The sequence below is a fragment of the Notolepis coatsorum genome, assembly GCF_963971535.1.
Source record: "Notolepis coatsorum genome assembly, contig: SCAFFOLD_4088, whole genome shotgun sequence".
NCBI lineage: Eukaryota > Metazoa > Chordata > Actinopteri > Aulopiformes > Paralepididae > Notolepis > Notolepis coatsorum.
Genome location: NW_028173156.1, coordinates 2,399 through 15,122, shown reverse-complemented (window position 1 = coordinate 15,122; position 12,724 = coordinate 2,399). Strand labels below are relative to the sequence as shown.

Sequence of the window (12,724 nt, the reverse complement as noted above, 5' to 3'; positions counted from 1 at the left end):
GAAGAGAAGAGAAGAGAAGAGAAGAGAAGAGAAGAGAAGAGAAGAGAAGAGAAGAGAACGAGAAGAGAAGAGAAGAGAAGAGAAGAGAAGATGATATGAGAGGAGAGGAGAGGAAAGGAGCTGAGTAGAGAGTAGAGGATGGGAGATGAGAGGAGAGGAGAGGAGGAGAGGACTGAAACATGCCTCAAGGCTCTCCACAAAAGAGCAGTCACTATGAAAACACACCCACACAAAAGGCAGGCTGTTACCTAACAGAACTAAATATACCCACAACATCACACTGTTGATTAAGCCTAACTCCATTCCATGCGCCATCAATTGCAGTTTGCTAATAAAAGCATCTAGAGTCCCCTATGTCCAAACACTGAAAATCAAATCATGTGAATCCATCCTACATTCCACTCTCTCTCAATCAGCTTCCCACCCAGGTATCATCCTTGGGGTTGTCGATTGCTGTATGTCTTTGACTTGTAGATGACAAATAAGCTTGGAATTTTCATAGCCCATCACAACTCTAAATACACATATATCCTACATAGCCTAGTATACAATATAGTATACAAAATAAACTCCCATTTTTAGGCTCAGACAAGAATACATTTCACAATGAAAAATGTCAAAATGATCAATTACTATATTAAAAAGCGAGTATGTGCGGTGACAACAGAGGGGGCAATCCTGCAAGGATTGTGCCTTTAACTGAAGTCATTACGTTGTTAGTGGACTGGTACCATCCAGGGGTGGCAGGTCTTCCTTCCTGAGCCCCAGGCTTCATCTCTGCTGCGTCATCCGCTGATCCGCATCACTACTTCCTGGTCAGGTCCCAGATTGAACATCACAGAGTCTGTGTGTGTGTGTAGGGGTGTGTGTGTGTGGTGTGTGGTGTGTGGTGTGTGGTGTGTGTGTGTGTGTGTGTGTGTTCTGCAGCCAGGCGGAATGAACAGGATTATGACACTGGGTAAAAATATTCTACTGGCCCACTCTAAATCCCATTATTAACAAGCCACAATGAGGGAAAATGTTAAACTGGCATTAACATTATCAGTGTCTTGGAATAAGAGGAGCCTCTCCTTCAGAGGGATCCCAGCAGGCAATGTCACACGGCCCATTATCACACAATGGTGGAACGAACCACCACAGTTAGGACAGCCGAAACCCACCCAATCTTTCGCCGTCGACTAAAGACGCACTTTTTCATTATCATTTTCTTAAATGGAAAAGAAAATCAATAAAAATACAAATAAAACCCTAACTAACCCTGTCATGCACTTGTCCTAATATACTAACCTACACTGTAGCACCCTAACACTTTGATGAACATTGTTACTCAGCTGATGTACCCTTCCTGCTGTCTTGTTGTACAAAACCTGTACGTCGCTTCGGATAAAAGCGTCAGCTAAATGACAAAATGTAAATGTGAATGAGTGGGTTTTTCCATTTACAGCATCTATGACATTCAAGACTCTACAACAACACACTCGTGAGGAATGTTATCACACTGGAATAACGAGAACCGTGATGGACAAATGAGTCCTACTGTCGAGTCATTGTGATGTGTCGTACCATCTATAGCCTTGACTGACCACATGGACCACATGAGGGAACGGGTACATATGCACACAATACGCGGCCACTGATGGATCCATGGGGCTTGGATAAGTCCTGTGGACCCAACTCTGACCACTAATAAAAACGTAACTACACTAGCGTTATAAGAGCTAACATTGCTACCTACCGTACAAGTGCATTGGTTTAGTGCATTTCCTACTTCCGGTTGCTACTGAGCGGACATGTTTGTGCGGACCTGTTCTCCCAAACTGGTAAGCAAATGACTGTTTTCATGTTTTCATTTTTACGTTATTTTCATTTTTACGTTGTTATTATTATTATTATTATTATTATTATTATTATTATTATTATTATTATTATTATTATTATTATTATTATTATTATTATTATTGTTATTATTATTATTATTATTATTATATATTTTTTTTTAAACATTGATCTTAACTGATCACTGTGACTTTATTGCTTTTATCGTTATATATGCCTATGTTTGTGTACAGCACTTTGAGCTACATGACATGTATGAAAGGTGCTTTATAAATACTTACTTACTTACTTACTTACTTACTTACTTACTTACTTACTTACTTACTTACTTACTTACTTACTTACTTACTTACTTACATAGTGGTCAAGCACCCTCCTACAGTGCTGTGAATAGAGAGTTGAACCCCCGTTAAAACAATAGCTACTCTGCTAGATCAGCCAGGACAATCTGCTGGCCTCTCCTCTGAACAAGAGCGGAATGCGAGCATCAGAGCCGTCTGTACATCTTATTTCCCAGAGACTGAGTAATATCCCTGTCACGTTGCCGTATGCCCCATGCCAAATACAATCTGTACCCTTCCTGACTTCTGATATGGCGTCATGACCTAATGTCCGAGTGGGGTGTGACGGGGCGTCCACGGATGACTGCGTGGGAATGAACAACGTGGGGCTTTAGAGATGGTGGCGCTGATAGGAGTATCACAGGAGTGGGCTCTTATCTGATCACGCCAGCATTTCATCTGCTTTGGAATGAATGGATCAGGAGAATGTGCAACCTGGTGATTATCTGCACGTCTGGTGATTATTTGCACGTGAAGCTCCTTGTTTGCCGGGTAGCCTCCTTTAAACGATGTATTATGATGTTGGTTTTATTTTCTTTCCACGACGACCTTGCTGTTTTAGAGCTGGACTGACTGGCAGACGGGCGGTGAAAAATAAACGGACTAGAGCTATCCAAACAGACAGAAATACCAGAGAACATGCGCGTGCGCACACACACGCATGCACACACACACTCACACATGCAGACACACACACACGTAGCCATCTTTTCATGCATTGTGGGGATTATATGAATTCCCTAACCCCTTACCCTAACCATAACAATTACAACTATAATCCCTGACCCTATAATAGCAAATTTGTTAGTGGACTAAATAAATCCTATAGGTAAATTCTTTCCCCCACAACGATAGAAAAACAAGGACACACACACACACTCCTCCAATCCACCCATTCTGGTCCAACCCTCCACCTACCCGACAGTCTCTCTGCAGGGTCTTCATCAGGTTGTTGTAGGTCTCTGCATCAAAGTACAGCCCCTCGTGCATGTCCTGGAAGTCCAGGTCTTTGCAGGTGGGACAGGCCTTCTCTCTCTCCTTCCTAGACGCACGGCGCTTGTAGGTGGAGCCTTTCAGGTCGTACTTGTAGTGCATCTTGACGGAGCGTGGCAGAACGTTGTTCATCACCACCAGGCGGATGTTGATGCCTCCAGACTGGATGCAGTACAGCCCGTAGAACTTAGGTAGCAGGGTACGTGGGTTCTGGTTCAGGTTCTGGGGGTGGGGGGGGGGTTTGTAAGATAAGGTAAACTTTACTATACTATATTGTGTCGAGTAAAAACACACTTATTCAATCAATATTAATAGAAAGAAATTAAAATAAATAACTACTAACCTTCATACCGTCTTTTATTATTATTCACTTTGCTACTAAGTAATCTACCTCACCTATATTGCTACCTACTATGCTAATATGTCTTTACTACTATGCACTCAAGACTGTTAGCACTCAAGTTCGACTCTGTTTGACGAACAATGTCACTTACCCTTCCTGCTGACTTGTTGTACAGAACTTGTAAGTCGCTTTGGATAAAGGCGTCAGCTTAATGACTAAATGTAAATGTAAGAGGACCCCCCCCCCCCCCCCCCCCACCACCACCACAATAGCCCCAGTATGAAACACTATGCAAGCTAACTCTCCATTGGGTCTGAACGCAGCACACCAAGAAGTAAAGAAATATCCTCACAGCTAAAATGGTCATCACATTAAAGTGTGGGGAAAAGCAGACTTTTCCAATTACCTGTGTGTTATCAAGGCAACAGGCTGACAGTGTGCGCGTATGGGCTTTTATATAGAAGTTTAGCTCCATGGGTGTGAAGCTTGTTTACTAGCTGTTGGTTAGTACGAAGGAATGGAGAAATCAGCTTTTCCCCACACTGTGATCACAGTGTCAAGAACTCAATATGAGATGAGAGACACCAACACATCACCACGGTGCATCAAACTGACTTTATTGACGGCCATTATCGGTTTACTCCTTGGTGTGCTCAATGTTCAGACTCAATTGAATTTGAGGGCTAGCTTGCATAGCATTCCATCATGCTCTGATGCATCAGCCTATTCGCCTGTGGATCCACGTAACCTGTTAGATTTTTTTGTATTAATTTAAAACCGTTTGATTTATTCAATAGTAGTGTCTCAGTTGTGAAACAGAAAATGTACCTGTGAACTCAGAACATTCCCCTGGGTTCTCTCAGTGTCATCTTTCCCAATTCAGTGTCTATGGAGCAGCTTCAGACAAGTTTGAGTTTTAGCATTCTTGTTTTTGGAGAGGTGCTCATTTTCACTAACATTTTCGTACCGTCTTAGTCGACCAGAGGAGCAACATGTATGAATTCTGAACATTGGGCGTAGTTCACCTTTAAGACAATGGTCTCACCATGTAGTAGCCAGGTAGCAGTCTCTGGAGGAACTTGGCCTCCTTGTGCTGGACGGTTTTAATGATGAACTCGTCATCGCTGGTCAGGTAGAAGAGCGAGCCGCTGGCGCCCGGGTTCGACAGCTCAATCAGGGGTTCGTTACACAGCGAGTACTGAGGGGGGAACACCAGAAGACAAACAGACCTCAATATTACACACCTACATTACTTCATTGCTGGATTTGAGCTCTGGACCTTGTCATACGTGCTCTGGTGATTGGCTTACACTTAAAAGAACCGGCCAACATTTGGGTAAATTAGCGTATCGTCCTCCCCAGAGAGAGAGACAAGAAGATAGATACCAGTTTCCTCTCTGTGCGTTCAGTAGAAAGCTATCTGGCTGCACGTTAGCCTAGCTTAGCACAATGAATGGAAGCGGACATGACCTTAGCTTTCTACTGAACGCACAGAGAGGAAGCTGGTATCTATTCGCTTGTCTCTGTCAGGAGAAGACGGTTTCCCTAATGTAGACGTGTTCCTTTAAGTTCCCATAGTTTCCACTGAATTAGGAAAATCTGCTTTTAGCTTCTGTGCCCCCGACACATGGAACGTTTTGCAACGCACTTTAAAAAAATCAGTTTACATCTTTTTTTTTTTTTATCCACTTTTTCTCCCATTTTCTATTTTTCTCCCGTCCCAATTTTCATATCGTCCAATTCAACCCTCCCCTGTCTTCGAACGTTGTTTCTTGCCTCCCACAAGCCGGCTGCAATGTGGACTAAGTCATGTATAGCACGAGTCCCCTCCGATACTCGAGGTAACAGCCGTCGCATCTTTTCACCTGCGCGGCTCGATCTTTCAGCGTCGGGGGTCTGGGCTTTGGAGGGGCCCCGCCCCCGTCGCTTCTTGATTCTACTGCGCAAGCGCACCAACCGACCTGTAGGAGTCGCTGTCCACAACGCCCGATCCCCACCCTTCAGTTTCCCTCCCCGTAATACGGCCAATGTGTATTACTGTGGACGACCAGCTAAACTGAAAGCAATGTGGAGAGCGGGGCTAGTCTCCAGCATTCGTTGCGAGTGCCTTGCCCACTGCGCCACGTAGCCGCCCTTCAGTTTACATCTTTAATAGCAAACTATTTACCACAGTCTGCAGTTGTATTACATGTTTAATTAATTGACTTTCTCTTTCTAGATCGTTTTTTTTATTTATTATGTGTTGTATTTCTCAATTTCATTGTAAATGGAAGCTTGCTCTCAATGATCCTTCAAGATTAAATAAAGATTGAATGAAAAGTACACAAACATGAAATGCACAAAAAAACTGAAACCTTTACAGCCCTCTGGCAAAAACAACATGAAAACACGATTAATAGTTTATCGGGAAAACACAACAAAGCAAACAGTTTACAATGTGAGAGTGTTTAATAAACATGTGTTGTTTGTCGTTTTGTCCTGTAAGTGAACAGAGTAAGGGTGGTCTGGTTAAAATACACATTAGGTTCCATTCACAGACTCGCGTTGTCTTTCTGTGGTTTAATATGTTATTCACACGCAAATAACTCCACCCACCCACCACCCCTCCAGTAACGTAAACACGTAACCACCATAAAGAAACACACACTCCACCCACCCACCACCCCTCCTGTAAACATTTAACCACCATAAAGAAACACACTCTTCTGACGTCATAACCTGAGTGAACCTGACTTTGTGGAGATGGTCAACAGTTCCACTGGGGTGCGTGCGTGCGTGTGTGCGTGTGTGTGTGTGTGTGTGTGTGTGTGTGTGTGTGTGTGTGTGTGTGTGTGTGTGTGTGTTAGACGCACATGGCATGCTCAACTAATAGAAAGATAAAAAAAACTGCAAGTGCAATATGTCAAAATATAATTTTTAAATAGATTACATGCATCCTTGTTTTATCCAAAGCACTTTACAACTTATACCTCACATTCACACACCGGAGACGACCATGCAAGAAGCCGCCCTGTTCGACCTGTCCAACCAAAGTAGTTGTGTGTGTGTGTGTGTGTGTGTGTGTGTGTGTGTGTGTGTGTGTGTGTGTGTGTGTGTGTGTGTGTGTGTGTGTGTACGCACAAATGCCTGCCTGCATGTACAGTATGTAGACTTGTTTCTGTGCATTCATGTTTTACAAGCAATACTTTATTACTTCTAAGCCAGAGTCTTAAATCTCTGACGACGAGTCTCAAGGGACAAACTGAGTTTGGTTTTCCACCACACATGCTATATAGAAATTGTAACTGAGGGGTACAATTCCCTGACTGTATTGATAAGTATGGTATCATTAAACCACTACCGCTTTATGTACTTTAATTACTGGCCATACAGTACATGATATCTAAATATAATGAACACTTCCCACAATGAACCGGTTCTACACAAAGTTGTCTTTAAGTATTTATTGCAGCAAAAGGTACATAATACTTTTGTCCTTGTCCCATAACGCTCTTACAATCATCTTTGCCCTGGTGGTGTAAGGTAGAATACATCCCAACGGGTCATATTGTCTGGCGAGTGTTCTGTATACACTCCGTCTGGTGGTCGGTAGTGCAGTCGACCTTCCCTGCTCCTTGGTCAGGGGTGTGTGTTTATAATGGAGCGAGTCTGTTTTGAAGCGCCAGACTAGTCGCCATCCAGGTCTCGCTGCTTGCTGCCTTGTCCTCGGGGGAGAGGCTGCGCAATACTTGCGGGTCGCTGCTGGCCCACTGCCTGAGATCAAAGCCGCCTTTGATCAGGGAGGCGCGGAGCTTGAGTAGAAGGGCCTCGGCTTCTTCTGGCGTCGAGACGCTTTGCAGACAGTTGTCCACGTAGAAACTATTTCCTACACTTTGTCGGACCTCTTCATCAGCTGCTGGGTCCTCTGCGACGTGTTTTTGCAGTGCAAACGTAGCACAGCATGGGCTGCATGTGGTTCCGAAAGGGAGGACTTCCCATTGATAGATGGCTGGTTGCTCATCCCCGATCCTCTCTCTCCATAGGAACCGCAGCAGGGGCTTGTCCTCCTCCACTAGTCTCACCTGCAGGAACATCCCTTTGATGTCGCCGCTGATGGCCACCTTGTCTTGGCGGAAACGTAGTAACACGCCTAGTAGAGAGGGGCCGAGTGTTGGGCCGGGCAAGAGCTCTTTATTCAGATTTTGTGATCCGATCTGGTAGCTGCAGTTGAACACAATACGATCCTTGCCGTTGTGGTGGACTTTGTGGTGCGGCACGTACCATGATTCGGTCGTCTGATCGGCCTCTTTAATGTCAATTTTCTTTATGTGTCCCGCTGTGATTAGCTTGTTAATCTCAGCGCGGTACACAGTCTCTTGAGCGGGGTCTCTGGCTAGGCGCCGCTCTGTGTTCAATAGATACCGCTCCGTCGCTTCTTTTGGGGCATGGAAGGTAGGCATACCCTCTCGCCTCAGGAGTGGAGTTGCGTATCTCATCACTCCGTTGACTTTGACTCTCTTTGTCCCTTGCTCGAGGAGGGCTATAGCGTAAATGTCCTCCTTGGAACGAATGTCTTTCTTTTCGTTCTTAAAGGGCATTGTCTCTAGTGTCCATAGCCTCTCGACATGCTGTAGGAGGGTGGTGTCTTCTTCTGTCACTCTGGAGTGGAGGCAGCTAGTGGCTGCTGTTCGGTTAAGAGACTTAGCGAGGGGGCCTTGTAATGTCCATCCTAGGCGGGTCTCGACTGCTGCAGGACAGCCTCTGGGCCCTGTGTGGACCCGGTCAATCGGGACGATGAGGTCTGCATGGTCGGAGCCTATCAGCAGGGTCGGGGTGGCACCGTCTATGAGCGGTATAGGTAGTTGACGCAGGTGCACATATTTATCCATCAGCTTGGCGATGGGGTAGGTGTACGACAGGCCTATTTCTTGGCTGGTGAAAGCGTTAGTAATCCTATACCGTCTCTCTGGCTGCCCGCTTGCTGCGATAGTGAAGGAGACATTCTCGCCCTTTATCGTCTTTAGATCTCTTCTTATTGTCCGAATCGTCATCTGGTTTTCGCTCCCCCGCAGCCCCAGCTGGGCCGCAGCGGACGCGAGGAGAAGGGTCTTCTCTGATCCGTCGCCAAGGACGGCGTAAGTGTCCATGACCTTGTCTTGGTAACTCAGTGTTACGCGGACCACCTTTAAGAGCACCCGGGCGCCCCCGCTGCTGGCGGGGTCAATGTACATAACACTTGCCTTTGTGCTGCTTGAGGGTGCAGGCTTTCTTCTGTTACTGTCGTGTAGGACATCTAGGTGGGCTCCGTCACACCGACTACACCTCTTCTTTAAGCGGCAATCGGCTGCCATGTGACTGCGCGCACATCGGTAACAGCGTCGGTTGGACTTTATCCATTGACTCACCTCGTCGGCGGTCATCTTCTTGAACGTGTCACATTGTGACAACCAGTGTTCCTTTTCGCAGTACGGGCACACCATCTTCCACTTCTCTTTCATCGAGGGGGTACTGTGGTTCTTGCTGCTCGGTACTGATTCTGATTGGTGCATGACGGTCACCAATCTTCGGCCATCGTTTGCTCTCCTAGGTCCCTCTCTGGAGCTTGGGGTGCTCCACATGAACGTATCCAACCGTAGGCTGTTGACTTCTCTCGCCAGGAAGTCGGCTAGGTCTAGGAGGGATGGCTCGGGACCGTTAGGATCACGGTGGTCTCTTTGCCGCCTGAAGCGCTCTTGTCGGGCGGGCGGAAGCTTCTCTAAAATCCTCTCGACATTAGAGTTCGCGTACAGTTCGTGCATACCCTTTTCTCTTTGCGCCCCCAGCATCCCTACCAGGGATTGTACCTTGATAGACAGGTCATCTAGTGAGCGATTGTCTGTGGCTGGGGGTAGGCGGTCAATATGCCTTATCTCTTGTATTACGTAGTCCCATATGCGTCCATATCTTTGGTCAAGTGCTGCTAGAGCCGCTGTGTATGGGGTAGTAGAGGTGGCATAGGCCAGCGCTATATTGTGCGCTCGGGGCACCTTGAGGTGCTTCAGTAGGATAGCATACTTGTACGGTTCATCAGCTACATCGGACATCATTGTCTCTAAGCACATTCGTAGCTCCGTGTACTGTGCTCTGTTCTCGTGGGTGAAGTCCGGAAACGTCGGTGTGCCAATGTATGATGCCATGGATGGCTGGCACATCGGTGAGCGTTGGAAGAGAGGCCTCCTAGGCGAGTCTGCTCTTACGCCTCTTGGTGGGCTGGTACCTGCTGGGTACCATGGCCCGCGTATCCAGGTGCTATTCCTCGGGGCTGGTCGTGCGTCAAGCTCACCCGTGAATTGAGTCGGGGGTCTGTAGCGCAGAGCCGCGGGGGTAGAGCCTGGGCTGTACTGGACCTCCTGGTCCTGTGGAGTACTGTGCTGCTGTCGGGCTTGACTCTCCTCCTCTCCCTCTTCTTCTTCCTCTGGCAGGTCCTCTAGATCCTGTAGTCGTCTATTTAGCCTCTCCGCGGTGTAGACCGTTTCTTCCTTGTAGCTGGGTCTCACTTGGACCGGTCGGGGAAGGGGTTCGGAGGGGGGTATAGGCTCTCTCTGGTGGTCGGGCTCAGGGTCGCTTGATCGGGTAGGGGAGGGTGCCCTTGACCCTTGTCTTGACGAGGCCCTGGAACCCCGTGCGGAGGGAGGGGGTGTTGCCCTGGTAATCAGCTGCTCCATTATCTGCGCTTGTAATCGGTCGCGCTCGGCTTCGCGCTTGGTGAGAGCGAGGTCGCGCTCTGCTTCTCTTTGGGCACCGGCAGCGGCGCGCTGGGCTTCGGCGCGCTGGGCTTCGGCCCGGTCCCTTACCATATTCTCTTCCGTCTGAAGGCGTCTAATCTCTAGACGTATACGATCTTCGTCGCTCCGTTGCTGCGCTTGAAGGCGTTCTCTTTCCATGGAAGAATGTTCGCGCTCACTAAGCGTCTGTGCTTGGAGTCGATCGCGCTCTGTTGAGGCTGCTAGGCTGGCGAGGAATGCCTGTGCCAGCATCTTGTCCGCCTCGCTGGGGGAAGACGCTGGTTGAGGTGATCCGCTCCTGGCAGTACTCGTTGGAGATCTGTTCTCCTGTGGCGAGTCCTGGAGATCCATCTCCGGGGTGCTCTCCTCTTCTTGTAGCGGGTAGAGTTCCATCCCTGGAGAGCTGTCTTTATCCTGGAGCTCTCCGGGGACTACTTCTTCGGTCTTGGCGGGGGGTAAAGTCATGTCGGGTCCCTCCTGGTCCCTACCGTGAGCTTGGTCAGTTACGTTAGAACCCACTAGGGCCTCTATTGGCGGGGTAGCCTGGTCGATAGGGTCGGACATAATTTTACTATCTACTTTTTCCGCGTTTACCGTCTGTAGAAGGCTAGGTAGTATATTGGCAACGTAATCCTCTAAGTACTGAGGTGTCTGCCGTGAAGAAAGCTAGCCGGCCTCAGGCTCTCTGAGGCGCCGACTCGACTTGGCTCCTCGCGGGGTAAATCCAACACGTGTAAGCGTCGGCGATTCTCCGCTCCATAAATCACAGGACCAAAGCAAATATAATCCAGCCGCAAAGGGCTATGTAGTCGTCGGGTAGATTAATCCAGTGTACATGTCCACACGTTTCTCGTCTAGGTCTCCTCGGGTGAAAGCGCCATGAAAGCAGCCCAGCCTGGATAAGCACTCTAGCTGATACGAGGAAGCGTTGGTGATGCTGGTCACTGTAGAACTTTAGCCGCACGATACACTATACACAAATAGACTATTACTGACTTAATAGAAATATGTCGCACTCGACGGTATAGCGCCAAACTCTGACAATTCAGTTATTAATTCGCACGCGGTCTCAATGCTCTATTCTGGGGCCAAACAGGCCATACTTCACCGCACGTTCTATCGTGGGTGAGGCTTCAACTTATTGGGTAACTCTGGACTTCTGACTAAGTGCTTCTGTATTCACCTGCGCCGTATTTATATGCACGGTGAACAAACTAGTGCCAACGACATTTCCGTCTCGTATCCCTCGCAAAGGCCGGGCATGCACAGACATGTCTTGACGGTGACTTTGAACCTGACTCCGGAGGCACGGCTCTGGCGCCTGTGGACCGCTGTCCAATAGGAGAATGAAATATTATGGTCTGGGCTAAAGGGATATTCCGTGTATATGTACACTGGAATATACAAGGGATATCAAACGATATACAAATACTATGCAATATATATCAATAAATAAATATATATATTCGGTTTAATCTGATCCTTTGTAACAGAAATACAAAGCCTTTTAGAAATAAAACCCATGTGCACACACACAGACACACACACACACACCACTCCCAAGTTCAGTAGAAAATGAGCATTGCTTTTGGCAACGCATCTCAAGTGACAGGCAGAACGGAACAGCCTTCACACATACAAGCATTTGAGAATCTCACGGCCTGGAAATCATCAAAGTGTGACTTAAGAGGCAGAGAAAACAGTGGCTTTCAGATGTGAATGCGTGCCGTATGAGAGCATCATGTCTGCAGGCAGAGAGGGAGACAGGAGCCATTAGGCTGGTGGCAGGCTGCCGCCACAAACACACCCGCACTATATTTGCATTTGCGCGTGTGTGTGCATCTGTATTTGTGTATGTGTGTGTATTTGAGTGTGTGTGTGTGTGTGTGCACATATGTCTCATGTTCTCCCTCTTATTATACTCTGCTGTGGTTGTGTCCGAATAAATACATAATTACAGCAAGGAAACGACCATCACACGCACTAAGCCTCGTGTCTTATAGGAAACGACCATCACACGCACTAAGCCTTGTGTCTTATAGGAAACGACCATCACATGCACTAAGCCTTGTGTCTTATAGGAAACGACCATCACACGCACTAAGCCTTGTGTCTTATAGGAAACGACCATCACATGCACTAAGCCTTGTGTCTTATAGGAAACGACCATCACACGCACTAAGCCTCGTGTCTTATAGGAAACGACCATCACACGCACTAAGCCTTGTGTCTTATAGGAAACGACCATCACATGCACTAAGCCTTGTGTCTTATAGGAAACGACCATCACATGCACTAAGCCTTGTGTCTTATAGGAAACGACCATCACACGCACTACGCCTTGTGTCTTATAGGAAACGACCATCACACGCACTAAGCCTTGGGTCTTATAGGAAACGACCATCACACGCACTAAGCCTTGTGTCTTATAGGAAACGACCATCACACGCACTAAGCCTTGTGTCTTA

At 47.3% G+C, this 12,724-nt stretch overlaps 1 protein-coding gene across 1 annotated transcript; it reads right to left on the bottom strand.

The window, feature by feature from the left end:
• Positions 1–3,095: 3,095 nt before the first annotated feature.
• Positions 3,096–4,711, bottom strand: LOC311247861 (phosphatidylinositol 4-phosphate 5-kinase type-1 beta-like; the record flags this gene model as incomplete). The annotated part of the gene is made up of 2 exons (XM_084338848.1): positions 3,096–3,392; positions 4,559–4,711. Coding segments are annotated over 2 exons (450 nt in total), but the record flags the coding sequence as incomplete, so codon positions are not given.
• Between the last annotated feature and the right edge of the window lie 8,013 nt (positions 4,712–12,724).